Source organism: Martes martes, assembly GCF_963455335.1.
Source record: "Martes martes genome assembly, chromosome: 12".
NCBI lineage: Eukaryota > Metazoa > Chordata > Mammalia > Carnivora > Mustelidae > Martes > Martes martes.
Genome location: NC_137900.1, coordinates 93219128 through 93246823, shown reverse-complemented (window position 1 = coordinate 93246823; position 27696 = coordinate 93219128). Strand labels below are relative to the sequence as shown.

At 68.6% G+C, this 27696-nt stretch overlaps 1 protein-coding gene across 2 annotated transcripts; it reads left to right on the top strand.

Moving 5' to 3' along the window:
* Nucleotides 1-240: 240 nt before the first annotated feature.
* GPSM1 (G protein signaling modulator 1) lies at nucleotides 241-27686 on the top strand (the record flags this gene model as incomplete). 2 transcript variants are annotated; one of them, XM_080820778.1, is made up of 14 exons in its annotated part: nucleotides 241-305; nucleotides 7101-7322; nucleotides 8032-8167; nucleotides 8789-8931; nucleotides 9466-9589; nucleotides 9776-9891; nucleotides 10573-10728; nucleotides 11443-11551; nucleotides 12726-12849; nucleotides 18541-18611; nucleotides 19433-19609; nucleotides 24085-24241; nucleotides 24663-24871; nucleotides 26038-27686. In XM_080820778.1, 14 exons carry the CDS (start codon nucleotides 241-243, stop codon nucleotides 26242-26244), a joined length of 2016 nt encoding a protein of 671 aa, XP_080676904.1. In that variant the 3' UTR covers nucleotides 26245-27686. The 2 variants fall into 2 exon arrangements, with proteins under 2 accessions (XP_080676904.1, XP_080676905.1); XM_080820779.1 differs by lacking the exon at nucleotides 19433-19609.
* Between the last annotated feature and the right edge of the window lie 10 nt (nucleotides 27687-27696).

Below are 27696 nucleotides of genomic sequence, written 5' to 3'. Positions count from 1 at the left end.
GGGACCCGCGGCTCCGTCTGCGCCCCCTCCCCTCGCGGGCGGCGGTGACATCACGGCCACGGCGGGAGGGGCGGTGCCCCGCGCGCATCACTTCCTCGGCGCCTCCCGCGGGCGGGCGGACAGACCGACGGAGGGACGGACGGTGGACGGTGGGCGGCGGACAGCGGACGGGGACAGGCGCAGGGCGGCGCGAGCGGGGTGGGGGGGCGTGCGCCCCCGGCCCTCCGCGACCCCAGCCCCATGGCCGGCCCGGCCCCGCCCGCCGCGGACGAGCTGCCCGGCCCGGCCCGGCGCCTCTACTCCAGGTAGGCTGGGCGGACCGGCGGGGGCCTGCGGGGACGGGCGGGGACGCGCGGGGACGGGCGGGACGCGCGGGGACCCGCGGCAGGAGGCGGGAGGCCCGGAACAAAGGCTGCGGTGGGCGCGCAACGTGGCGGAGACGCGCCCTCCCTGCGGGCTGGCGGGCGGTGGAGGCGCGGGGGAGGAGGGGTGCAGGGGTGGGGGGCGACCGCGGGGGCGGGGGCGGGGGAGGACGGGGTGCTGGGGTAGGGGGCACCGGGGTGAAGGAGGGGATGCAGAGGAAGGGGACACCCCTGGTGGGGGGGTGCCCGCAAGGGAGGGGGGCGTTGGGGGAGGACATGCAGGGGTGGGGGCCACTGAGGGTGGGGGCCGCAGGCTTCCCAGGGCTGGTGCCTTTCCGGTGCCAGATTTAGCCGGTGGTCAGGATGGTCGGTGGGCTGGGGTGGGCTGCTGCTTGCTGGACCGCCCCCACCCCCTGCCCTGGGACAGTGGGAGGGAGACCCTGGGCTTCCCAGCTGCGCTCCTGACAGCTGGGCCGCCTGGTCCAGCAGGTGTGTGGAGGGGGCCCGCCAGGAGCTCCCTCCCAAGCCCGGCACCACCTCCCCACCACCGCGGTTTGGGGTCTCTGGAAGCGGCATGGCTGAAGGGACCCAGCTTTGTCCCCCCCGCCCCACCATGAATCTGGGGCTCAGGGGACCGCGGGCTGGAATCCAGGCTGCAGAGCCAGCCAGCCGGGTGGGGTGCGTGTCTGCCTGAGAAGGCTCCAGCCTCCGGGCCCCTGCATGGAGGCCGGCGGCCCGCGCTTTCTGGCTGACACCTGCGGGCGTGCCTGCCTGCTGACCTCGGGCCAGGGCGTCCTGCACGGCAATGCCAGGTGCCCGAGCACATGGGCACCAGGTCCTCCCAGGGGCATGGAGTCTGCCAGGGATCGGGGGCCCAGTACAGTCGGCACAAGTGCCGGGCAGGGGCTGGACTGGCTGCCTCCAGGGCGCCTGATGGGTCCCCAGCTTGGACTTGGACGGACACCATCATTCCTAGGACCTGGCGGCCTCCCCAGATGCTGGGCCTTCGAGGGGCCCAGCCTTGCCCAAGAGGAGTCTCCAGCCCCAGCTTGCCAGTGTGTCAGCAGCAAAGCCCTGTTTTGTGCACCCCCCCTCGCCCTCCCCCCCAAAGTGCAGAATGAGGCCCTGGTGGCGAGTGAAAAGGAGGCCTGCCGCTCCTCCCACCTTGGTCCCTGTGCCACTGGTCAGACACAGCCGCCATTGTGTGGTCCCAGGATTGAGTGCTGAGCCCCCCGGCCTGGTTCCTGGGCCCCATGTAGGGGGAGGGGTGTGCGGGTGGGTTTCATGGCAGCTGACACCGGAGGCCCGCCCTAGAGGATCCCCTGCACAGCTGAGCCTGGGGTCCCTTTCGTGCTGGTCCACATCCACAGTCTCGACCTGGGAGTCGGGGATGTGGGCCGGTGCTAGGGCCCAGCAGTAACACGCCAGGCAGGACCCTGGCCGGGGGGAGCCGTCCTTGGCAGGGACAGAGCTCAGAGGGGACGTTGGCCGAGGCCCTGAGCCCAGCCAGGCATCCTTGCCAGCTGAGAGCTGAGTTGAGCTCGAAGGGGCAAGCCGAGCACAGACTTGGTGTGCGCTGCCGCACGCCCTCCTGCGGGCCTGTGCGGACACCGCTCACAGGGGTGTTTGGGTACCCACAGTCAGCTGTGGGCAGGCGGGTCCCACTCAGTGCTGGCTTTTGGAGGCTGGCAGGCAGGGGTGGGAGTCGGGGAGCGTTTGTGGGAGCATCCTGGACGGGTGGGGGCTGTTAGCTGGAGAGGAGGGAGGCGCTTCCTCTGGGCTGGGGGAAGGCGTCAGGAGGTCGTCCACCCCCTGGATACTCAGGCCAGGAAGCCCACCTATGGCAGCTGAGGGGGCCGTGAGCGGCCATTTGGTTTAAGCACTGTGCGGACAGTCGTCGGGGGGAAGCTCTGGGCCGGGCCTAGCCCGCCCCCAGCAGCTCCCTTCCCATGCCGGATCCGTGCCTGGTGATGTGGGGTCTGGGGGACTTGGGCTCGGAATGCACGCAGAGAGGGGCGTGAGTGTGCCCATGGGCCCAACGAGTCCCCAGATGGGGCCCCGGGGAGGGGACGGTGTTGAGGAGGCAGAGTCTCCTCCCTGGAATGGGGGTTGGGGAGGGAGGGGCCGGCGGGCCTGGGAGAGGAGGGTTCAGGGGAGGGGCAGGTGGCCAGGAGGTCCCTGAAAGTGGGGAGGCCCTGAGGGAGTGGTGAGCACCCCCACTGTGGGGTGCCCTGTTAGACGTGGGTCCCAAGCATAAGGTGGCCAGACAGGGCCATCCTCAGGAGTGGGACGGCCTTCCGCCCCCCACCCGTTCCCACTATGGCTTCTTCCACTGTATCCCAGGCACTGGCAGTGGCAGGGCGTCTGCAGGCTCGCGGCCTGGCCCCAGGGCTCACTAGAGACCAACCCCCAGCGCTTTCCCAGGCTGGGTGACACACGTGTTCTCCACCGGCAACTCCGGTTCCCACCGTGCTCCCCGCCCTGTGCTGGGAGCTCCGTGTGGAAGGGAGTCAGGGTGGCTTTGATTTTGGGGGCAGCGGGATGGGGTGAGCGGGGGCCCTGGAACATCAGCTTGGTGGCCCGGACTGGGACAGACGTCCCTGGAGAGGGAGGACAGTGACTGCGTTTAGCAGAGAATGGAGGGAAGGGGGACACAGCCCCCAGCTAACCCTGTGTGGTGGGAGCCGGGGGCCTGGCTTGGAGACCAGCCGTGGTGTCTGCCCTGGAGGACCCCCCAGAGGCTGGCGGGATGGGGGGTGAGGGCAGGAGCCTGATGGAGAGCACAGCAGCTTGGTCCGAGTGAGGCTGGGCTGAGGGCTTCTGCGGGGCTGCTGTCTTGGATGCCAAGGCTGGGCTGGAAAGGTGTGGGCGTGATGTGGCCAAAGAGTAAGGTTGGCCACTGGGGAGTCCATAACCATTTTATTAACCCGTAAGCCTGTGGGCGGGCGGCAGGAGCTTGGCAGACGGTGTCCTTCTTCCCGGCCACTGTGGTCTGGCCTCTGGGGAGGCCGGCCTGGTGGGCCCTTGCAAGGAAGGGCGACACATCCCAGGTGGGAAGGCTGTCCCTCCCAGGGTAAGGATGGTGAGGCTGCCGGGGAGCTGAGGCCACAGCCCTGGGGAGCTCTGCGAACTCTGGTCAGCCCAGCCCAGAGCTGCAGGGGCTCTCGTGCCCCGAAAGTGGGGCTCCTGATAGCCTGTGGGGTGGACAGGCCCCGGGCAGTCCTGCAGGGAGGACGTGTGGCTAGAGGGCAGGAAGGCTCGCTCCACAAACTGGTGCTGGAGTGGGCGGCCCAGTGCGGCTGCAGACCGGTCCGTCGCTTGTGTAAGTGGGCACGTGCCAGGCGGCGGGGCAAACACCCACGGGCCTGCAGAGGTGGTGTCAGGGCAGAGGCTCCGGAATCTTCTTCCCTGAGCAGGGATGGCCCTGGCCAGGCTGGGTGGGTCTCAGGGAAGACAGGGGAGGGTAGCCTGCCCTTCAGGCGGGCCCTGGGAGGCAGAGTAGGGGGCCTGGGGTTGATCTGAGGATTCGGAGCTCTAGTTCGTTAATAGGAGCCGGTAAAAAGGCGGTGACCCAGGCCCGCCCCATACCTGTCAGCTGAGCGGTCCTGGGGGGGGTGGACGGGGGTATTGGCAGAAGCCTTAGCGTGGTGGGGGTACTCGGTCTGGACACTGGGAAGTAGGACCTGGTGCGGCCGGCAGCCTGGGACCAGATCCCCCATCCCTGTCCTCACCTGCCCCGGGCCCTCCGGAGACTCAGCCTCACCAGACCCCGCCGCCTAGTGAACAGGGCCCCCAAGGCCGGTGCTGGCCTTGAGATCCTGTACCTGGGCTGGTCTTTGCCCTGGGCCTCCCACCCTCCCTCTTGTTCTCGGTTTCTCCGTGTGCTCTGACTCCGAGTAGTTTCGGGATCAGAGGGAACCCCAGAGCTGCACCCCCTTCCTGTTCCCATGGTTCAGAGCTGCACAGCCTTGGAGCCCTCTGCCACCCCCATGCCCGTTGCTGAGCTGGGCAAGTGGCCTGGCAGAGAGAGCCTCTCCCCCGCCTGGGCCCTGCCCTGCCTGCTGACGGTGCTGATCCCCGGCTCTGAGCTGCCCTGATCCCTTGATCCCCCTCAGTCCGCAGGAGGCCCTGGACAGCCTGCCTGAGGACCTGGGGTCTCCTGGAACTTGGGACGCCAGAGCCTTTGGCCCACCGCTCTGGCGTGGGTGGAAGCAGGGGGACCACGAGGCCGGGGCATCTCCGGGACTGGCAGCCGACGTGGGCCGGGAGCTGGTGGGCCCGGAGGGAGGCCTGGAGCCCTGCCATGCCGGCCGCCTCTGCCGAGGGCCAGCCTGTGGCCCTGAGCCTGGCAGAGAAGGCCGTGTGCAAGGTGGTGTACGGTGCCCCGCGGCCCCGCCCCCTGCTGCTGCCCGTGGGCCTGGAGCTGTGGCTCTACGTGCAGAAGATGCGTAACCTGCAGAGGAAGAGGTGTGCTGGGTGGTGACGGGGGCGGGGGGGGGGTGCTGGAGGTCAAGGGGCCGTGGGGGGCTCTCGGGCTCAGCAGAGGGGGTGGGGCTCCCGGCCCGGATTCCCTGCCTGCGGCCTGTCCCGGGGGCGTCCTCACGATCCTGGGGGCCGGGGTTAGACCGGCCAGTCTGGGACTCAGGGTGGCCACGCCCGACACCCCTCCGCGGACCCCCCGCCTCCTGCTTTTTTGGGCCGCGGGCGCTTCCCGCACCAGAATCCTCCTTCACCGTGGTGTCCAGGCAGGCCCGCGGGGTTGGGGGCAGCCGTCCCCCCTCTCTCCCACTGTCGACCCGGTCAGAGCCAGCAGGGTGAGCTTGGTCCGGACACGGCAGCGTCACAGCCCCGAGGCTGCTAAGGCCACTGGGAGGAGAGGTTGGCCCACGGCGTCACATGGCCTGGTGTCCAGCTGGGTGAGGCCTGGCGGGCCTAGATTAAGGAGCCCCACGCGTGGCAGTGGTTATGGGGGTAGGCCACTGGGGGGCTCCTGCAGCATGGCATCTGGATGGGCTTTCCCAGAGTGGGGTGGGTATGAGGCCAAAGCTCTGACCCCCGACTCTCGGAGGGGGCTCGAACCTGGCGTGGGTGGGGCGGTGCCAGGTCCCAGAGCCCAGCCCTCCCCGGAGGAGCGGCCCCAATGCTGGGGGGTGGGGCTGGGCAAGCAGTGCTGTGAAGGTGGGGGGCTTCCCAGCAGAGAGCTCTGAGCCCATGGGGTGTGGGGCGCTGGGCTCAGCGTCTCAGGGCTCCCCAGGTGCACCCCTGCCTCTTGGTAAGCGGTGCTTTTGGAAATGTTGAAAGTGCGTGTTTTCCTGACGATGCAGAGGTGAAGTGGGCAGGGCGGGGCGGTTTGTATCAAAGGGGGTTTGGTTAAATGGTGGAGAAGCACATCCCCTAGACAGATTTGTTGGTTGGCTGAGGGGAGCCGTGTGTTCCCCCCAGTAACTGCTGATCGCTGCGCGACCCAACAAAGCTGAGGGGCAGGTGCCCTGGGCCACGTGGGCCGTTCGGTGTGGACGTTTTCAGTTACCTGTAGGCTTTCCACAGACCCGGACCCCGGTGGTCGGGTTGACCCTCGGCCGTGCGGAACATGCCCCCCACTTTTCCAGGGCTGCATGTACGGTCACCTGCCAGGGTGCCCTCCAGCTTGGGGCCCCACTCTCCGACCCAAGGGCAGGGCCACGGGCCAGGCCTTGAGCCTGGAACCCACAGGACCAGCCGGAAGAGGACAGAGGAGGAAACCGAGACTCTGAGTGGTGATGTGGTCTGCCCAGGGCCCCACAGCTGGGAGGGCCCAAACCAGGGCTGGCCTGACTGAGTGACCCACACACACGAGGCTCCCAGAATAGGTGGTCTAAGGCCCAGGGACTGCAGGGCCCGGGCTAGCAGCTGGGGGGCCCAGACCCCACCTTAGGGGCCAAGCAGGGCCCTGCTTCTCTGAAGCCCCTGCCCAAAGGTCAGGGGAGGAGGGGCTGGCGCAGCCTCCGGCCAGGGCCCGGGTTGTCACATGGAAGTCTGGACCCTTGGGGTCGGGCTGGCTTCACGGGCCAGGAACCCGGAACAATTTCCAGGGCTCGGGTTCATCCTAAGACGCGGTCCTGTCCTGTCCTCCCCCACTCCTCGGCTCCCAGGGCTGGCTGACTCTTGCCTCAGATGCAGCCATGCCTCCCCCAAGGATGGGAGGTGAGAACAGATGATGCCTGAGCCCGCAGCCCCCCATGGAGACCTTGGAGTGTGGGGGCGTACTCTAGGACGAGGAGGGGTCATGTTCTGCCCGTGTGGTCTTGGCCAGCTCTCCAAGCCTCTCTGAGCCTCGGTTGTCCTTGGTGACGCTCAGGGCCCATCCCAGGCTGCCGAGGCCGCCCTGGAGGAGGGATGTGGCTCCAGGGGTGGCCCTCACCCAGGCGCCTGAGACTTCTTGGGAGGCTGTGTTTGGAGCTTGGCCGCTGTGGCCTGAGGATTTGTTGTGGTCACAGACTCACGCCTTTGCCCGGAGCCCCTGAGTCCTGGTAGTGAGGGGTGGACAGTGAGATGCCCTCGGTGAGCTGCACAGGTGTGCCAGCTGGGGGACGGGCGTGCCACCGGCCCTGGCACCTGCTCCCGGGCACAGCACGCACATGTGCAGTGTAGGTCCTGCTGTCGGAGGGCCTCGTGGTCCTCGTGACGACAGGGTGGGAGCCCGCGTCCCCTGCAGGGCTGCGTGAGAGGCAGGCTGTGACTTTCCTCCCCTCCGCCCAGGATGGAGGCCTCGTGCCTGGAGCTTGCCCTGGAGGGGGAGCGTCTCTGCAAAGCCGGGGACTTCAAGGCAGGCGCGGCGTTCTTTGAGGCGGCGGTGCAGGTGGGCACCGAGGACCTGAAGACGCTGAGTGCCATCTACAGCCAGCTGGGCAACGCCTACTTCTACCTGAAGGAGTACTCCCGGGCCCTGGAGTACCACCGGCACGACCTGCTGCTGGCGCGGTGAGCGCGGGCGCCTGCCTCGGGGAGCTCGGCGGCTAGGAGCCCGCAGGGGGACCGGGACCCGGGTCAGTCTGTCTGCCCGTGGGCGTGGCTGTGCCCTGCTATCCCGAGTGTGTCCGCTTGTGGGCCTGCCTCCGGGACTATGTGTGTGTCGGTTGGGGGGGCGACCACCTGTGTTCCAGAAGGTCTCCACCCTCCCGCAGCCCCCGGGCCTTGGCTCGAGCTGCTCTCAACCCCGAACACCCTCCCTTGCTTGTCTCCCAGCCTCTGCTCCTCCCTCGCGCGTGCAGTCAGCAGCGGGGGCCCCTGAGCGGGAGTGGAGCTCCCCGGGGCTCCCACCCACCGTGCCCATAGGCCCTTCCCTGGCCAGCGAGCCCAGGCCGTGTCCTCCGTACCCCGCCAGCATGTCCAAAGTTACTCACACTGCCAGGTGCCCCCTTCTCCCCGGCTCTCCCCATCTCCATCCGGCGCCCCCCAGGCCCTGACAGCTGCAGGCTGGGCCCCGCAGAGAAGCGACCCCCAGCTGGACCCCCCACCCCGGGGGCTGCCCGAGGGGGCCTCGCCCGCCAGCCACAGGACCCCTGCCCGGCATTGCCCCAGTCGGCTCAGGGCCGGTCCTGCCAGGCCAGCCCCAGCCCTGCCCTGCCTCCCTCCCGGACGCAGCATCTGGAGCCCTCAGCCTGGCCGCTCACCCCCCACTGCCCACCAGGACCATCGGGGACCGCATGGGGGAGGCCAAGGCCAGTGGGAACCTGGGCAACACACTGAAGGTTCTGGGCCGCTTTGACGAGGCCGTCGCCTGCTGCCAGAGGCACCTGGACATCGCCCGAGAGCAGGGGGACAAGGTCAGCCAGTGGCTCCCTGGGGGGCGGTGCCCCCGACCTGTGGCCCCACGCTGTCCCCCGTGGGAGGGAGATGGAGGACGGCCTGGCCCGCTGCCCCAGCTAGAGGCTCCAGCCCCCTGTCATCCGTGTGGGCCCTTCCTCTCACCGACCTCCCCGCTCTGGGCTCCAGAGGGAGACGTGGCCGCCTGGCAGCAGGGGGATGGGGAAGCTGTGGGCCCGGCCCGGTGCGGACACTTGACTGTCCTGCTCTGTGACCTCCCTCTGTGACCCTGTGAGATCAGCACATATAAGGAAACGGGGTGACTCACCCCAAGTCACAGCTAAGGGGGCCAGGCCTGGCTGGGAGGCCCTTCCTCCCCCTGGGCAGCAGACACAAGAGGGGTGCCCGTTACCAGGCATGGCCACCCCTCTCCTGTGACTCAGTCACTCGGGGTGTCCTCAGAGAGCGGTCGTCACACGCGAGGCCCCCCAGCCCTTCTTGGGGCTCCGGCCCTACCTTAGCATCTGGCTGCGGCGATCGCCCCCCTCCAGGTCCTTGCCTCAGGGGACATAGGAACGGGGGACTGTGGGCTCCTTGGGGCCCGGTCTACAGAGGTCCCCCAACCTCGGTGCCACCCTCAGGTTGGGGAGGCGAGGGCGCTGTACAACATCGGCAACGTGTACCATGCCAAGGGCAAGCAGCTGTCCTGGACCGCCGCGCAGGACCCCGGGCACCTGCCGCCGGACGTCCGGGAGCCACTGCGCAGAGCCTCCGAGTTCTATGAGTGAGTGGGGTGGGCAGGGGCGCCCGCAGAGCCGGTGGCCGCGGGGTGTCCACGCTTTCCCTCGCGCTTCCTGAGGCCCTGCTGCTGGCCACGGGGCGTGGCAGGCGCCCCTATCTGGCCCCCTCGGCTCTCCACAGACCCCCGCGTGGCGATGGCCCGGTCAGCTCTCCCTCCCCACCCCCCACTGCACCCGTGCTCAGGGTCTGGTGGGGCTCCACCCCAGCCCCCGGCGTCTCGCCACACGTCAGTCATCCACGGCGGTGCGGAGAAGCCACGTGCGGCTTTTAGAAAACTTCGGGCCGCAAGAAGGCCGGGGGCGTGGGGCCGAGCGTCTGTGCACGGGAGAGGCCTGGGGCACACGAGCCCCGACTCGGCCCCGGAGCTCACACGGCGCCCACTGGGGCGCGCTCCTGGGAGGAGCCAAGTGGAGGCCGCCTGCTCATCGCCCTCTAGCCTGGTCGGGGTGGGGGGGTCACGGGGCCCCTGCTTCCCATGCATCGAGAGGGACGTGGCTCAGACAGACGCGATCCCCAGGAGGAATCTGTCCCTGGTGAAGGAGCTGGGCGACCGGGCGGCCCAGGGCAGGGCCTACGGCAACCTAGGCAACACCCACTACCTGCTGGGGAGCTTCATGGAGGCCACGGCCTTCCACAAGGAGGTGAGTGCGCTGCGGGGCTCCCCCAGCCACGTGGCTTCGTTGGCGCTCGGTGCGGGGACCCGGGCAGACCCTTCTGCACGTGCAGACGTTGGCCTGGCTGCCCTGGGCCAGTAGGCTGTGTCTGCTGTCCGCCTCGGGTCCCAGGGCTGCTGTGTGACCAGCCGGGCCTCGGGTCTGTGTCCTCAGCGCCTGGCCATCGCTAAGGAATTTGGAGACAAGGCGGCCGAGAGGAGGGCCTACAGCAACCTGGGGAACGCCCACATCTTCCTGGGGCGCTTCGACGTGGCTGCTGAGTACTACAAGTAGGCAGGCCTGCCCGCCCGCCCCCACCTGCCCAGCCCAGCCAGGGGGAGGGGGGCCACCTGGACACCAGCCCAAGGTCAGAGGTGAGCCTGACCTACCAGCCTTCCCAGGGGCCAGTGGGGGGTTCTGGGCCTCCCCAGAAGGGTGGCCTGACAAAGCCCTCATCCGGGGGCTGCCAGAGACGGGAAGAACGACCTTCACTCGGTAAGTGCCGGCAGAAGCCACCGCGTGCCGGGGACGCAGCCGGCCTTGGCGGAGGGCCTCCTGGCGCCGGCTGTCGGTGGAACCCCGCGGCTGCCTTTGCTCCCCACGACGCCCCTAGGGCGCAGGTGCAATCCGTCTCGTAGGGACTCAGAGGGTAAAGACCACGTGGGCTCCTGGGCATCCCTGGCTTGTGCTGGGAGGCTCTGCAAGCCGTCCACCTCCTGGCCTGAGTCGCAGAGACCGGGTCACCAGCCCCGGGTCCCGTCCCGAGCCCTGACATCCCGAGTCAGGACCCCGAGCTGGGGTGTGCTGTCCCTGGTCCTCTCTGGAGACCCCCGTGGGACCCTGGGGCTGAGGGCACTGCGCAGATGGACTGCATCCCTATCGCCCACTGTCCACCCCGCTGAGGGGGGCCCCCAGGGAAGGGGGGTGCTGGAAACCCTCCTCCCTGGGGCTGACCCCTGCGCCCTCCTCAGGAAGACGCTGCAGCTCTCGAGGCAGCTCAAGGACCAGGCGGTGGAGGCGCAGGCCTGCTACAGCCTGGGCAACACGTACACCCTGCTGCAGGACTACGAGCGCGCGGCCGAGTACCACCTGCGGCACCTGCTCATCGCCCAGGAGCTGGCCGACAGGTGTGCGGGGCCTCGGGGACGCTGGGGGCGGGCCCGGCCCGGGGGATTCCGGCCGGTCCTCATGGGCTGAGCCGCAAGCCGCTTCCAGCGAGGCCCTGGCCCGCCGCTGACCGCCAGGCGACTCCGAGCCCTGCCTGGCCTCAGCCTCCCTCCAGCTCGGGCCCCGCCATGCACCAAGTGGGACTCGGTGAGACCCAGTGGGCGCTGGGCCAACTGCTGTGGCAGCCCTGGGGGCGGGCTGGTTGGGGGCGGGCCCTCGTCTCCGCGTCCATCCGTGGCCCTTGAGCTCCCCGTGTCTCCGAGGAGACACAGAAGTCTGAACACACACGCAGGTGCGGGCGGCGGCCGGGGCAGGGGCCTCGGAACCGTGGGCTGTGCGCCTCTCGAGGGGAGGAGAGGGCTCCTGGCCGGCTGTCCTGTCCGGGGGCTTCAAGTGGCCAGCTCTTGCTCCTGGGGGGACGACGTTTTGGAACCGGATGGTGATGGCTATGGATCGTTACGTGCACGGAGCCCCTGGGCTGGCCCTGAAGTGGTTGCCTTTACTTTGCGTGATTTTTCACCCTAATTGAAAGATTAATGACTTGGGGAGTGCCCCTGTCTGTGCCCCCGAGGACGGAGGAGAGCATGGGGGTGAGAGCCGCATTGGCCTGTAGGGGGCCAGCGAGGCCCGGCAGGCCACGGGCTGCACCTGTGACCTGTTTCCCACCCTGGCAGAGTGGGCGAGGGCCGGGCGTGCTGGAGTTTGGGGAATGCCTACGTGTCCATGGGGAGCCCGGCACAGGCCTTGACTTTCGCCAAGAAACACCTGGAGATCTCCCAGGAGGTGAGCCTGGCCTGCCCTGCCTGCCCTGCCACGTGTCCCCAGCGGCTGCCTTAGCTGGCCTCAGAGGCCCCCCAGTGCCCGGCCCACCTGGGACCAGGCTCCTCTGTGTGCTCTGGCTCCTGGCTGGACGTTCCTCCATCCCTCACGGGCTGTCGTGTGCTGGGCCTCCAGAGGCCAGTGGGTGCTTATCTCTGCAGTCAGGGTGTGGGGGGAGGGGAGCAGGGGGCCTGTGTCCTACCCCTAGAGCGTCAGCATTCCCTGTGGGCCCACTCATGCCCGGGTCCTATGTCCCCGATGGGACCTGGCCAGGCCAAGGTGGAAATGACCTGCCACAGGCAGCCCAGGGGAACAAAGTCATGGCCGCCCCCCAGGCTCTTCCCCTGGGACCCCCCAGCTGGACACCGTACTGGGGATGGGAGACGGGGTGTCCGAGGGACCCTGGACCCAGGACCCTCCTACTATGGTCAGGTCGTCCCAGGTGGCCTCTGGCTTCCCGGTGCCTAGCCTGCCCCCTTCTCTCAGTCCCATCGTCCTCGGCCCCAGTGACACGGCCACATCCCCCCAGCACACACCCAGTGCCCACCCAGACCCATCACAGCCCCGTGCTTGCTATGGGCAAGACCCATAGGAGCCCAGGAGGTGGGGAACAGGGAAGCTTGGGTCGGGAGAGCCAACCCCAGCAAGGCCGGCCCCCATGGCCCCCTGAGCATAGGTGGGGGCACACCAGTGGCCCCAGGGCTCCACTGGAGGTCTGGCCATGGCCCACTCACCATGTTCGGGCTTGTTCTCGGGCAGTGTACTCTCCCCCGTGCAGCAGGGTCATCCTCTTGTTCTGACCTGGGACCCTGGAGGGGGGGCCTGAGGGGCCCGAGGGTGCACGGGAAGCTGCAGGACTGAGAAAGGTGGGGTCCGGGGCGGGCCACCTGCTTTTGAAGGGCGCTCCGGCAGGAGTGCCCCACGTGGCACAGGGCTGGCTGCCTGAGGCCCGGGCATTCCTGGGGTGTGGGGGTGCTGCTTGGGGCCCACATGGCCCCCCCTAGCCAGGGCCAACCCCCCCCGACTCCATCCCTGAGGCACAGTGAGGGATGGTTCCCTTGGAGGCGCGGGGCTCAGCGACGGTCCGCCGGAGCCTCCCCGCTCACCTGCGCACTGACTGGGCCCCGCTCGGCTGCAGGTCGGGGACCGCAGCGGGGAGCTCACGGCCCGCATGAACGTGGCGCAGCTCCAGCTGCTGCTGGGCCGGATGCCCAGTCCCGCGGCCACCGAGAAGCCAGACCTGGCTGGTTACGAGGCCCAAGGTGAGTTCCCGGACTGGGTGGGCAGGGGTCTGGTCGGAGGCGCCCCGGGGTGGGGTGCGTGGGGCATGGGCTTGTGCCTGGGTTTCTGGGTGCAGTTGACCAGAAGGTCAGCGGGAGAATTTTGGGCAGAGCTGCCCAGTGAGGGTGGTCTGCCCCGACCGCAGGGGTGTCTGCACGGGCACCCCTTCTCGGCTCTGCTCTGGAGCACCCAGATGAGGGGTGGGGGGTCCAGGGTCCAGGGCGCTCAGAGCACAGACAGACGGCCCTGTTTCCCCAGGTCAGGGGATTCCCCAGGAATCAGGAGACTGGAAAGTATGGGGTAGGAAGGCATTCAGGAGCTGGGACGGTGTGGACGAAAGTGTGGCCTGAACATGAGGTCTGCAGGCCGGTGCTTTGTTGTCTCTGCGGCAATGAGTGCCTGTGGTCACCCTGAGCACCCCTGGCTTATCACCCGGTGACACCGTGGGGACGGGGAAGACGAGGAGAGGGCCACTCACTGCCCCTGTCTCGGTGATCCTCCTGCTCCGGGCTGAGGGCTGGGCCCCGGGGGCGGGAGTCGGAGGCTGCGTCAGCCAGAGAGGCTCAGGGTGCTAAGCCCGGGGTGGGCCAAGGCAGCTGTAATGACCTCATTCACGGGCTGTGGGTCCCCCCACGCAAGTCCACATCATTAGGCACACAGGGACACATGGGGACAGAATGTTCCTTGCAAAGCAAAAAATGGATAAAAAGTGTGGGGCCCGGGGGGGGGGCACCCTGAGCTGGCTTCCCAGGGGGCAGTAGGTGGGTGCGGGGCAGGCTCCAAGCAGAGAGCTAGCCGTCCCCTCCCTGCCTGCACGGACCCCAACCTATGGTTCTTTGAGTTTTGGCCCCAGTCCCCTCATGGCTGTGTTCCCCAGGGGTGCCTGCCCGCCCTGCCCCAGCCTCCGGAGCCCGGCAGGCCTGCTGGGGAGGAGGCTGGGGAATGTGGGCCCTGTGGAGGGGCTGCAGGGTTTCCACGCCTCGTGCTGGGGGTTTCTGAGCTTGCCCTGTCCTGGGAAACGGGGCGCACATGTCGCTCCCACTCGGGTGAGGACAGGAGTGAAGGCGCAAAGACTTCTGGGACCCCCAACCACCCTCGTTTTGGGGTGCTGTGGCTGAAGGGGGTGGGGTGGAGGAGGGCTCCCCCCTCGTCCCCCGTCCTGCCCCAGGATGTATAGGACGGCATCGACCCTTTGGGTGGGGTTTTCCTGAAGGTGGGCAGCTCTGCTTGGAGCCCCTGGCCCTGCGAGCCACCCCCCCCCCCCAGGAAGCCAGCAGCAAGTGGGGGCGGGGCTGGGCCGGGCTTCTGGAAAGGCTCCCGCGGGGGCGGGGCTGCTCCAGGTTGTGCCGCTCTGGCCCCCTTCTGCGAGCCGAGGAACCGAGGAAAGGCGGGGAGCGCCACGGGCCGGCGGCGGGGCCGTGCTGGAAACAAGGCAGCTTCTGTCCTCCCCAGGCCCGCTGTGCTGCCCTGCCCAGTGCCCAGACCCTCCCCAGCCGGGGCCTCCGGAAGCCCCCACCCCGCCCGCTGCCGGCGCTGGCATGGGCCGCCCTCCAGAGCAGCCTGCTCAGGCCATGGAGGCAGGTGTGGGGGCCCCGGGCGGCTCCGGGGGCCCTCGGGCCCTGCAGTGCAGCTTCTGGGGACAGGCAGGCCCCCGGAGTCTGGGCAGCTCTGAAGGAGAACCCCTGTTCAGGTGAGCCTGGCAGGGGCTGGGCCTTGTGCGGGGAGCACCGCGGGACACTCCTGTCGGGGCCGGATCACTCCCTCACCGACTCCGAGCACGCACACGGAGCGTGGGTGGGGGCCTGGCCCAGTTTCCAGAAGGGCGGCTGGAAACGGACCCTCGCGGGTAGGGATGGTGCACTTGTGTGTACAGCGTGTCCGTTCGTGGGGGGGGGGGGCGGAAGGGGGCCGGGGGAGACCAGGGAGGGGGGTTACCTGCCCCACATCCTGGAGCCCTGGGAGGATGTGAAGAGGGGCCGCGGCGGGCAGGGCCGCAGCGGGCGGGCAGCAGACTCGAGCTTTTCTTTACTGTTGCGAGAGAAACAAGAGTCCTTTATGCTTTGAGGTTGGAGGACCCAGGGCCTGGCGCGGGGCGTGGCTCAGTCTGTGGGTTGATCATAGGTCCCAGCCTTGCAGCCCCCGCCCCAGCAGAGACCCCAGAACAAGTCTGGGTGGGCACAGGCTCCTCCCGGCCGGCCGCAGGGGCCTGGGCCTGAGTCCGGTCTCCTGCCGGGCCGTGTGCCTGCCCTTCCCGGCGAGGGCATGTCAGGTGCAGGTCCCACAGCATCCCCCAGGGACGTGGCAGCCCGATCAGTTCGTTGTGAGAGGGTGGGGCCGGCCCTGAGCCCTGGGGAGCTGGACCCAGCGGTCTTGTGTCCCACAGGGTATGGGCCGTCCACGGACCCTGCGTTTGGCCACCATAGCGGGCTGGGATGTGCACAGCGAATGTCTGAGCCGCAGCTGTGGCTGCAGACCCTGGCTCCGCCCAGTCCTGGCTGGCCGACCCGGTGATTTGACCCAGCTGTGCCCCACTGCCCCGCCCGGGAACTGGGCCCTCTGTTGTCCTGGGGCAGGGATGAGGGCACTCCCTGGGGCGGGCTGAAGATGTGGACACTTCCCTGTCCCTCCGCACACTCAGCAGGTGGCCTGTTCCCCATTCACGAGCCAGGCACCTACGACACACGGCCGAAGACTTCAAGGCCGCAGGGGTCCTGGCTGTCCTCACGCCTGTCCCTTTCCTGGCTGCTCCAGGCTTGAACTGCTGGAGTTTGCCAAGTGGACGTGACCTCTCACGCCCGGACCCTGGCTCTGTGTCTCCAGGCCCTGTGACCAAGGCTGGCGGTCTCCTATCTTGAGCCCCGGTATCCAGAGTCTTGGGAGGGCAGCCGGGTGTGCCGGGTCCCACGTAATAAACACCCGGAAACACGGCCTGCTCATCAGGGAGCGAGCCCGCCCAAGGTGACCAGAGGTGACAACGTGTGGCAGACAGTAGCGGACGGATAACGCGCTGCAGGTGTTTGGGAAGAAGGAACAGCGTGAGGCTGGGTGTGAGTGCACATGGCCTCGCGGGGGCCGCTGCCTCCTTCAGCTCGGGAGCGGAACCGAACACCGCGGACCAGGAGGGTTAAAGACCTGGATGTTTACTTCTGATGGTTCCGCTGCTGCTGGGGACTGGAGGTGCGAGAGCAGGGAGCCAGGACGGTGGGGTCTGGGGGTAGAGGGGGCTCCGTTTTCTCACAGGGGCACCCACCCCAACACCCGCAGGGCCTCAGCTCGACCCTGATCACCTCTCAGGGTACCACTTCCAATGTCATCACGGTGCCGTTGGGGTCTTCAATATGGAATGTGGGGGACACATACGTTTGGTCCATAGCAGTGACATCTGAGCATAGACTTAGAAGGGGAGGTGGGAGGAGGGAGTGAGCCTGAACTTAAACGGAGAATAGCCGTGCAAAGGCCCTGGGGCCTGGGGAAGCCTGGCTGGGGGAAGCCATAAGGGGGAGGGGGCCCCGGCAGGGTGAACAGAGGAAGCAGATCTAACACACCCTGCAGGCATCTCTCTGGCCCCGCAGCGTGGACAGGGTCAAAGAGCAGGGAGGCAGACGAGGGAGGCACGGCTCAGATCCCAGCAACGTGAGGAGGGCTCAGATTCTGGATCTGTTTTGAAGGTGGAGCTGCTGGGATTTTGGAAGAGACTGAAGGCAGGGAGGAGCTGGGGGGACACAGCCACGCAGTTAGAAAGCGGGATTGCCCGTGCAGGTGGGACAAGTTGCACATGGGAGGGGGTCGGGGGTGGGCGCAGCATGAGACTGGTAGGGCAGAAATGACGAGGGTGCTGGTCAGACGCAGGCAGAAGTGGGGTGGTGCTCAGGGAAGTTTCCAGACCTCACCCTCTGGGCTGGGAGGGATGGGACGCGCGCCAGCGCTGGTGTGGCCTGCATGCCCCAGTGAGGGCAGCCCGCTCTCCCGACAGAGGGTGCATTTAGCCAGGCTCAGAGGGCCACGAGGGGACCCACCCCGGAACCGGACACAGGCCGTGTCTCAGAGCGGCATTTCAGCCTCCACCGCGGCCTGCGCCTGAGCGTCCAGCCAGGCGGGGCCCAGCACACGAGGTGGGGACATCGAATTGGGCCCTGGGGTATCAGGGGGCAGAGAAGACAGGGCCACCAGCCCGCCCATGGCGGGAGATGGAACCGGGTTGTCGCTGGCTGTGGTGAGTAACGGGCTATGCACAGAGGCCTGCCCATCCTGACGGGCCACTCAGCTGTCCCCGGGACGGAGGTGCCCCTCCGTTACTTCCACGGCTGGTCGTGGCCCCCAGGCACCAGTTGCTGTGGGATGGACCCCAGTGTTTCTTCAGAGCTGTCTGCCCGGTCCGGGGGGGGGGGACGGGTGGGGGTGGGTGCCCTTATGAGGAAACACACAGAGGGGACGCCCCCCCCCGGGCCCGCTCCAGCTCCTTCGGCCGCACGACATGGGGTCGGCACCTGGGCGCTGCCTGCTGGCCAGGGGCCGCGTGCAGGGGGCAGAGGCAGGCTTGGCCCTGACTGCGGCAGCTGAAGGCGTGGGGAGGGGGCAGCGGACAGCCCCAGGTCCTGGGCCCAGGTAGCTGCAGGCCACCATCTCCTGGTCAGGCTGCTGCAGCTGTCCCCTCCCTGGCCTGCTGGGACAGCGGCCCCCACCCCCTCCTCCGAGAGCCACCGCTTTTCCACCCAAGGCCTCTGGAGAGTGGGGAGCAGGGTGTGGCTTCTTCAGAACCCCGAGGCCGGGACAGGGGGCAGGGCTGGACACTACTCCGCTTTTACGAAGCCCTGGGCGTTCGGTCTGGGCTGGTCTGAATGACCTCCTGAGCCGGCCCCTCTTGCTCTGGGGACCGTGTCTCAGGCAGCGCGTGTGGGCCCGGGGGGGGGGTCGGGCTGCTGCGCTGTCCGCCGCGGGTGTTCGCGTGGAGGCCGTGCCGTGCGGGGGTAGCCACGGAGGGCAGGCTGTCCTCGCAATATGCAGCCTGCGGGTGTCCACAACACGCCAGCCGCGGTCAGACGCTTCCCCTGGGCTCACTCCGCGCGGCTGGCGACAGGCCTGCAGGCCCAGTCTGCCGGGGGCACCGAGCCCAAGGGCAGGCCGTGGGTCCAAGGTCCGGTGCTGCCAAGACAGGACCCTGGAGCGTCTGCCACACCGCAGGCCTTAGCCTCAGCACTTCCTCGCCTCGCACAGCCCCACCCTTGCACAGGGGCCCCCAGCGGGTGCCCAGCCTGTGTGTGTAGCTGGAGGGTTGTTCGGCTCCTGGGAGGACCTGGGCTGCCCGTGTGCGTGTAGGTTGAGCAGTGAACAGATCAGGGTCCGAGGCCCCATCTGCACGGAGTTTGGTGAGGGAGGCCCCGGGCACGACAGGAGCTCAGACTCTGGACCTGTGGGGAGCGCCAAGGCCAGACCCCGCCCAGGCCCTAGGGAGTCTGCCCCATCCCCACTCCCAACTGCTTGTCCAGTTGGGGGGTGCGAGGTCATGTGGACACTGTGTCTGCTTCCGCAAGGGACCGTGAGGTGGACGTCCCCCGCCAGTCCCCAGGGTGCAGGCTGACACCCTGACCCTCCCCGGAGAACCCGGTGGCCTGGGCCAGCCCACCTCTCGGCCCCTGGTCAGTGCCAGGCTGACCGGGCCTGCTGTCTTCCAGGTGCCAGGCCCAAGAGGACACAGAGGCTGAGTGCAGAGACCTGGGGCCTGCTGAGGCTCCCCCTGGAGCGGGTGAGTGGGGCTCAGGGTGGGCGGCTGGGGCCCCGGGGCCGGAGGGGCAGCCCCTGGCCGTGAGCAGCTGAGCTCGGAGAGCAGGTCCCTGAGGCTGGCCCAGTACTTGCTGAGCTGCCTCCATCCCCCACCCCAGTCTGTGTCGCATCCCCGCGACCGGAGACCAAGGTGCCCTCCGCAGCCTGAGACGCAAGCCCAGCCATCGGCCCCCAGAGAGGCCCCCGCAAGGCCCTGTCCCTTCCCACTTCATCCCAGGGTCCCACCAGCCGTGTGCCCCGGGGGGACAAGCCCCAGTCCTTACCCACTGTAGACTCCAAGCCCCCACCCAGCCACGGTCCCCAGCGTCCTGGGCGGCTCCATTCCTGGGTGCTCCCCTCGTTCCAGCGGGAGCAGCTGGGCCTTGGCAAGCCCCCAAGCGACTGGACACGGGGCAGGGTCCGGCTCTGGGCCTGCGCTGTACCTGCCGGAGGTGGGCGCTGTGTCGCCCTGGGGGAGCGAGCTACCCTCTCTGAGCCTCTGGTTCCTCCAGCGTGGATGGGGTTCGGTGCGGGGGTCTGTTGGGCAACAAGGCGCGTGGCTGCTGTGGTCACTCGTTGCTCAGTGTGGGGTCAGCCGCCTCGCTCGCAGCTCCTCCAGCGCCTTGCCCTGCCTCTCCGTCCCCTCAGGCCCTCTCTCCCTCCCCTCTCTGACCCCTGAGAGCTTAAGTGCGAGTCTGGGAGACAGAGCTGCTGCTCTCTCCTTTTGGGGTCCCGCGCCAGGGAGCGTGGGTTTGGGATTGCTGATGGCCCCCGCCCATGCCTGGCCTTCCTCCCCCTCCCCAGGAGCAGAATGGAGACAGCCACCAGGTGGGGGAGTGGCGGGGGCCGGGCAGGGACGTGCTCCCTCTCCCCATGAGGAGCAGGAAATACCAGGAGGGGCTGGAGGCTGCCGAGAGGCCCCGAGAGGGCGGCCACTCCCCGCTGGACAGCGCGGACGTCCGGGTGCAGGTCCCCCGCACGGTAGGCGACCTCTTCTCGGGTGCCGTCCTGGGCTGCAGACCTGGGCCGGGCCAGGCGCCCACCCCCCCCACCCGCCGGGGGCAGAAGCCACGGGCCTGTGCCACCCCCAGGCCTGAGCGCAGGGCGCGAGGTGCAGGGACAGCATTCCACCCGTTGTGTCCTGGCCTCGGATGGGCCCAGGCCATAGAGAAACTGGACCGGAGGCCTCGTGTTTGGGGGTGTGTAGGACGGCCTTGGGGGGACCACAGGCCCTCGGGCCCGGCCGGCAGCTCTGTCTGGGTACACAGCGTCCAGAGCCAGAGGCGGACGGATGGTGGGTGAGGGAGCGATGGGCCGGCAGTCGGATGCGGACGGGTGGGGGCAGAGGGACAGGGACCTCCCGCTCCTGGCGGGTGTCTGCACTGTGTCCGCGAGACGGGGCTGGCCCGTCTGGGCTCGAGGAAGCTGGTCAGGGTTTGGGAGGCCCCGCGGAGCCAGGTTCAGAGGTCAGCCTGGAACGCCACCCTCACCCCCAGGCACACAGAACACCTGGGCCCAGACGCCTGGGAATTGTCTAAAAACAGTTTCCCCCGAGGGCTTAATCAGCACCTGCCCCGACACTGAGGAGCGTGGGCGCCGCGCTGGTATTCGCAGCCTCGGAGGGCTGCTCTGTGCCCGTCTTTCCCTTGAGCCTGGAGGGCCTCTGCCAACCCCGTGTGACCCCGGCCCTGCCCTCCAGCCTGCCAGCCCGGGTCTGTGTCCGTGGAGGGAGAGGGGGGAGGAGGGGGGCGCCCCTGAGGCCCCGGCAGAGTGGGGCTGCCGCCCACACCGTGTGTCTGGGGCCCCCAGCCCTCGGTGCAGGGGCCTTGCCACCATCACACGGGGCTTTGGGGGCCCTGGGAACTCCTCCTGGGGTAGGACATGGGGAGCAGGGCTGCGCCGGCCCCGAGTGTCACGGTCCCTCCAGAAAGTGTCTGGCTGGGGGGGACCCCCAGGCACCCGAGAGCCACAGCGGGCTTTGAACGAAGGCCCTTCCCCATGGTAACCCGGCCCTAGCTGCGTCCCGGTGCTGCCATCCGGGGGAGGGGGCGCTTTCTACCAAACGTGGATAGCAGCCAATGTTCAGGCCACATGTAATCCCTTTATAGCAGCCCTAAGAAGGGAAACTGACGCACAGGGCAGTGAGGGAGGTGGTCTGAGGGCACCCAGCTAGGAATGGTAGAGCTGGCATTCCAAGGCCGTGGTCAGCTCCTGGAACCCCAGCTCTGCTCCTCAGAGACCTGGCAGGGCTCTGGGCTGTGGGGACACCTTTGCAGGAAATGCCAGTGGTGGAGAGCCAAGGCTGGCCCCAGCTGGAGGCCGGGACCCCAGTGGCAGCCTGATCCCCCCTGTCCCGAAGACACTGGCCCAGCTCCCCACCGTCAGAGCTGTGGGCTGGCCCTCCTACTCTGAGCTCCCAGTAGGTGCAGGACAGAGAGGGCCCTGGGGGCTCTGCGTCCCCATCCCGTCCTCCCCTCCTGCCAGGGCTCCTACCCAGTTCCCCCCAGTGCCCCAGGGTCTGCCTGCACTGGGCCCTGGGCCAGCGCGAGGAGGACTGTCCTGGGGGCCAGCCAGAGGCCAAGGCTCCACTGACCGCCCGGTGCAGGGCAGGGACCCCGTGGTGAGTGGCAGGAGCAGAGAGGACGCTGTGGGTGGTGGTGGCCCCTGGGGCTGCTGCACGGGGAGTGGCCGCACAGCCCGTGTTCGTGGGAAGGGCCAGCATCCTTCTGGCTCCTCGTGTGGCCATGGCAGACCCGGCTCCGGCCTCAGGAGTCAGGGCTGAAAAAGGAGACGACTTCTGGGCTGACCCAGCTTGGAAGGAAGCCAGACCCCCGTCGGTGGCCCCTGTCCACGGGAAGGCTGCTTCTCAGACAGGTTCCATCCCCCTTGCCCCTCGGCCTGACCGCCCGTGGGCCAGAGCAGGAGCCCTCCGTGCTGGAAATAGTCTCAGTGTTTACAGAGCGTGTGCGTGCGCGTCTGTGCCTCGTGTGTGAGTGTGCGCCCGCGGGAGCGAGTGAGCGCAGGGAGGGGGGCCCTCCGGGGCGGGGACAGTGCGCCCCTGGGGCCTATTTAAGCACTGAGCCTACGGGGGCAGCGCAGACGCCACATGGCCGAGCCTGGGGACAGCACATAGCGCGCAGCCCGCTGGAGGGGAGCTGCGGTTCCAGTGTGAGTGTCGGGTCCCCGGCGCGGGAGGCTCAGGGAGCACTCGGGGATGTGTGACGCTGGAGGGGGGGTTGCAGAGCAGAGCTGTTGTCCTGGGGTTGGTGCTGTTGGGGTGAGCTCAGCACCTCTGCACCCGGCCAAGGCAGGGGTGCGGGGAGCCAGCGAGTCCCAGGCCAGAAGTCCAGCAGGACCCAGGGAGCCCGAGTCAGGGGCTCACGGAGAGGGCGCAGCGTGTCCTGTGGGGACCCAGGGTGGCAAACCACGCGAGCAGGGCCTCTCTGCTGTCCAGAGCCTCAGCCCCACAAACCCCCCCCCAAACGACGGAGGCCCTAGCCCTTCCCAGGGGGCCCGCACAGCTCTGCTCTGGGGCCCTCTCTGCCTAGCCCCAGCTACGGGGTGATGGACCAGGGGAAGCCTCTGGCAAACAGCACTTAGCTCAGCCTGGGGAGGCTGGAGTGCTGAGGGCCCGGGTGTCTAGAGAAGAGGGGCCCCGCGGCTACACCTTCTCTGGGAGGGGTTGGCTCCCTTCACCTGACCCACAGTCCACCTGCGGTCCCCAGCAGTGGGGGGGTACGGCATGTACCCCTACACCTGGCTGACCCCAGGGCCCCAAGCAGCCTGTGAACAGCCCTTGACCTCCCGGGGAGGCACCTACATGACCCCCACCCGTGCAGAGCTGATGCTTGGACCTGACCACTCCACCAAGAGCAGCACCCCCGGGCCCCTCCCCGCCCCGGCCCGGGCCCCTGTGCACTCTGTACCAGCTTTCGGTTCGCTCCGGGCTCTGTGGGGTCTTGGGCCAGGACGCAGGACAGCAGAGCCCTGCATCGGGGGCTCTTCAAACACCCTCAGCCTTGGGTCTGGGCCTGCCCTGGTGGGACAGGGGAGGGGCCGCTGTCCTCCCACACCGGCCGCGGGCACGGCTCCCCCGTAGGCTGTGTCAGGACCACCCACGCGGTTGCCCCTCCCTGGATTCCTCTTGGCTTTTGGGGACCGTGCGGCCCCGGGGGCCCAGGCTGGGCCTGTTTGGGGGATCCCCAACCAATCTCCCCCACCCTGGTACCCGCCTCTGCAGCAGGGTGGTGGGAGGTCGTCGGGAGATCTGGGCCCCAGCCAGCACTCAGGAGGTGACACCGTTGCCGTTGTGGTCTCTCCATGAGCAAGGCTCTGAGCAGGCCCCAGGAGGCCCCCTCAACCAGCCAAGAGGTGGACAGGCCAGGGCTGGGCAGGGGGCACCGGCGTCAGAGGGAGGGGGAGGACTCAGTCCGCAGCCAAGGCGGCCTCTGGAGGCCAGCCCCTCCCAGTCACCCTCGGGGCCCTGAGAGACCACTTCTTCCAGCCTCCCCTCCTATGGATGTGTAAACTGAGGCCCAGAGGGGGACTGGGTTTGCCAGTTGGGACTCAGGCAGGTCCAGTGGCCCGGACTCCACTTCCCATCCCCCCTCCCTCTGAGCACCACCACCCCCTCCCTGGCCTCATCAGTGGGGCTTGCCCAGACCTTGCGGGTGGCCCCTGGGTCAGCCCTCCCCACCATCCGGGCTGCACACTGATGGCATCTCCCAGAATCCCTCAGTGTGTCCAGGCTCTGCCCCCCAGCCACTCAGAGCAGAGCCTGGACACCTCAGCCAGCGTGCAGGGGGCTGGGGGACGGCCGCACCTTCTCTTTAGCCTGAACATCCCACACCCAGGGTCCTGGCCGCCACACATCTGTTCTCTGGGCCTGCCCACAGGTCTAACCGCAGAAGGGGTGGGACTGGGGTGGAACACAGGAGCCCTCACCTCCCCCAGCTGTGGCTCCCTGCCTCTGGTGATATGACCTGAAACTGCTGGTCCCGGATCCACCGTCACTGCTGCCGGGGCCCTCGCACAGACAGGCCACTGTGATACGGGAGCTGGGCAGCAGGGCTTCCTGCCGGCCCAGGGTCTAGTCACTCACTCGCTACTGGTTGATTCGTGCGTTTGGCTGCCCCTAGCGAGTGCCATGCTGGGTGGTTGGGTCCCAGAGCTACCGGCACAGCTGGAGCTCATGACAAGCGTGGCATAGAGTCCCGTGGGGCACGGGTGGGGGACATGGGGCACAGGGACGCTGCTGGGAAGCGCTCCAGGAGGGCAAGCAGGGGTTGGTGGTGGGGTGGGGGAGGAGGATGGGCAGGTGGGGCGAGGGTCCCGACCTCATCCCGGGCTGAGCAGCAACCTCAGTGCTGTCTGGGGGCCTGAGGGGCCGGTGGCCGGAGCCGGGCCACCGTGGCTGGCCGGAGCCAATGCTGGCTGCATGCCCCCCCACCCCCCAGAGCATCCCTCGGGCCCCATCCTCCGACGAAGAGTGTTTCTTTGATCTCCTGAGCAAGTTCCAGAGCAGCCGTATGGACGACCAGCGCTGTCCCCTGGAGGAGGGCCAGCCTGGGGCCTCCGAGGCCACAGCTGCCCCCACCCCAGAGGAGAGGGTCGGTGAGTGCCCCCCACGGAGCTCCCCTTGTCCTTGCCACGCTCACCCCCCACCCTCCGCCACGGTGCCCCCCGCGAGCCTTTGCTCCCGAGGGGAGGGATACCCCTGCTGCAAAAGTGCCCCTTGTCACCACCTCGTCTCCTGTCTCCCCCAAAGCTGCGTCCCACGAAGCCTGTCGTCCTCCCTGCTCCCCGGGGCATACCATGTCAGGGCGCATCGCGGGCCAGGAGCAGGCGTGGGAAGCCAGGCCTTCTTCCTGGCACCTAGGAGCCCCCATGGGTGGGCGTGGGGCCTGTGGCAGGGACAGCCCAGGGCATCTGGGGTCGCTGCTGGGAGACCCATGTCCCCCAAAGTGTGGAGGGTGGGATGGGTCCCTGGCCTGACCCGGCCCATGGGGCCCCCCTCCCCACCTCGCTCCCACAGCCCAGCCCTCGCTGACGGCCTCCCCGCAGACCGAGGAACTCCTGGACCTCATTGCCAGCTCCCAGAGCCGCCGGCTGGACGACCAGCGGGCCAGCGTGGGCAGCCTGCCCGGGCTGCGCGTCACCCACAGCAACCTGGGCCGTCTGCGCGGTGATGGGGACCCACAGGAGCCGGGGGATGACTTCTTCAACATGCTTGTCAAGTGCCAGGTGGGCCTGCGGCTGGGGGATTGGGGGCACCCTCCTCCCCGTGCCCGCCCCCGTCTTCCCCCGTGCCCACCCTGTGCCCCCTGTGCCCCCCTCCCCATGCCTGCCGTCTCCCCCCGTGCCCGCCCATCTCCCACCATGCTTGCCAATGGCCCCCCGTGCCCTCCTCCTTGTGCCCGCCCCCCTGTGGGCCCCCCGCACCCCGCGTCCCTCTCCACCTCCAAGCGGCCCGCGGCCCCTTCACCTTCGTGTGGGGTGGAAGCTCCTCATGCCTGCGGTGGGCTCGGGCCGGTCCGGCTCAGGCCGGCTGCACCCATGTCACCGGGTGCCCACAGGTGCTCCTGGCCCCCCCGACACCCTCAGGCTGGCCGTTCCTCACGGGGCAGGAGTTCTGGCTGGGGGGTGCCGCCAGGGTGTGGTGCAGCCCCTGGCCCCCCAGGCAGGGCAAGATAGCAGAAGGGTTCAGGGACCTCATGCAAGGCTGCAGGAAAGGCCGCAGCCTGGGGGACGGCGTGGTTTCCAGACGTGACGTTCGTTCCCACAGAGCAGAGGAAAGCGCGGCCCTGGGCGAGTCCGGAAATCCTCCGAAGTGGCCCCTGCAGAGAACCCCGAGCCCCCGGGCCCCTGCCCACACGCCCGCCCGCACGCCCGCCCGCACGCCCGCCCGCACGCCCGCACGCGCTGGCAGCCGCATCGGCTCCCAGCCCTTCTGCTCCACGCCCTGCACAGGAGCCCCAGGGCCTCCTCAGTCCCACCCGAGACCCCTGGCCTGACGGGGCGCCCTGGGGAGCTTCGCACCTTGGGCTCGGGGAGCTGCAGCCCCCAGTCCTGCCCCCGGGGCTCCTGAAGGCATCCCTGTCGGGGGGTCTTGGGTGTGTACGGGAAGGCCAGCCGGCAGCCCCGCAGCCTGGCCTGCTGCCCCACGCCTGGTGGTGACTCAGCCCTCCCTCCCTGGGTGGCCTGGGCAGAGGCTCCTCGTTCTTGGGGCCGGGGCTCCCAGCACTGCCCGCGGGGCTGATTTTACCGGTAAACGCAGAGAGAGCCGCTGGCCAGAACCCCTGCCTGGGCCTTGTCCCCGAGACCAAGGACCGCTGGGCCGGTGCGCGAGGCTGGGTCCTCCGAGGCGGGGGAGGCCCGAGCTGCCAACCGACGAGTCTCTGTCTGCCCAGTCCTCCAGGATCGATGACCAGCGCTGCCCGCCTCCTGACGTGCCGCCCCGCGGCCCCACCATGCCCGACGAGGACTTCTTCAGCCTCATCCAGAGGGTGCAGGCCAAGCGGATGGATGAGCAGCGGGTGGACCTTGCCGGGAGCCCCGAGCGGGAGGCGGGTGGGAGCCCCGAGCCCCGGCAGCAGTGTCAGCCCGGGGCCAGCTAAGACCCTGCCGCCACGGCCAGGCTGGCCCCAGCCCAGCTCTGGGCCTTGGGGCCAGGGGGCTCACTGTCACCTGGGATGCCCACAGCCCCTCGAGAAGCCCATTCCTCCGGAGGCCATGGCTGAGGGCAGGCTCTGCGCCCTCTGGCCCTTCCCACTGTGGCCGATGCTGGGCACACGGCCCCTACAGCGTCCCCCTCTTGAGGGGGCAGGCTCGGGCCAGGGCTGCCCTGGGTGGGTGGGCCTAGCCCTGTCCTGGACCGGCTCCCACGTGGGACACAGCTTTCTGCAGGCCTGCCCCGACCCGCCTGGCCTGGCCTTCTCCCCGCCCCCTCCCTGCCCCAGGCCTGGCCTGCAGCTTCCTCGTCCCTAACCCTCCCTGGCCTCCCCCCGCTCTGCCCGGCTCTGTCCCTCCGGCCTGCCCGGCAAATGTGAAGACTCCGCGGCCGCCCCTAAGCCCCCAAAGGCTGCTCTGAAGCCGCTGCCACGGGGCCTGCCAGCAACGTGGACGCTTCTGTCCTCCCAGGGAGGGTCCCAGGGATGACGGAGCGGACATGCTTGGCCCAGCCCCAGCCCCTTGCGTGCCAGCCCACCTGCTCGCCGCCTCTGGGCTGGAGGAGGTAGAAGGCGGCTCAGAAAGCCTGGAGCCCGACAGGATGGTGCAGGCAGGCCAGGTGTCCCTACACATCGTCGCCGGGCCCTGGCCCCCAGCCCCAGCTGGCACCCAGTCCAGAGCAGGCAGGGGCCTTGAGGGAGGTGAGGGGAAGGGTGGGGATAAGCTGTGACACCCTCAGCCCTAAGCCCCAAAAGCCCCTGGGCTTTCGGGGATGTCACATTCCAGGCCCGGGCTGGAATGCCAGCCGGCAGCGAGGTCAGCTCCCTGACCACACCAGGGCCAGGGGCGGCTCGCAGAAGCCGGGGGTGCTCAGCTCGGCTCAATCCTGTGCCTCCAAGTGAGCACCCGGCCCTCAGCTGGGAAGATGACATCACTGCCTTCTCCTGTGGGGAGGGTCCAGCCCGCACACACCACCAGCCCACGGGATTGGGCAGGAGACGGGGCTGCAGCCTTGGCCTGCCACCAGCCCTCTGGCAAGCCCCTGGCCCCACACCTCGACCCCATGGCCCCTAGGGTGTGGGGGCTACCTTCTCCCCAGGAGGTGCCTCAGCCGGGCTCCTCGGTCTCTCTCTGAGGGTCTCCTAGCGTGGGGAGACAGCCAGACCCCCATCCCACAGTACAGCCTGGGGGCCCTGGGCCCACAGTGACCATGCTCTGAAGGGTGTGGGGTCCGATGCCAGAACACGGGCTTCTCCCGGGCCGCCCCACATACTTGAATGTACATGCATATTTATTGCTCACGCGTGTCTGCCATGCTGTCAGTGGGTCCTTTCCAACCCAAGAGGTACATTTTTTTTGTTTTTCCCAAAAAAATAAAGTCTGCCAAGTGAATAATGTCT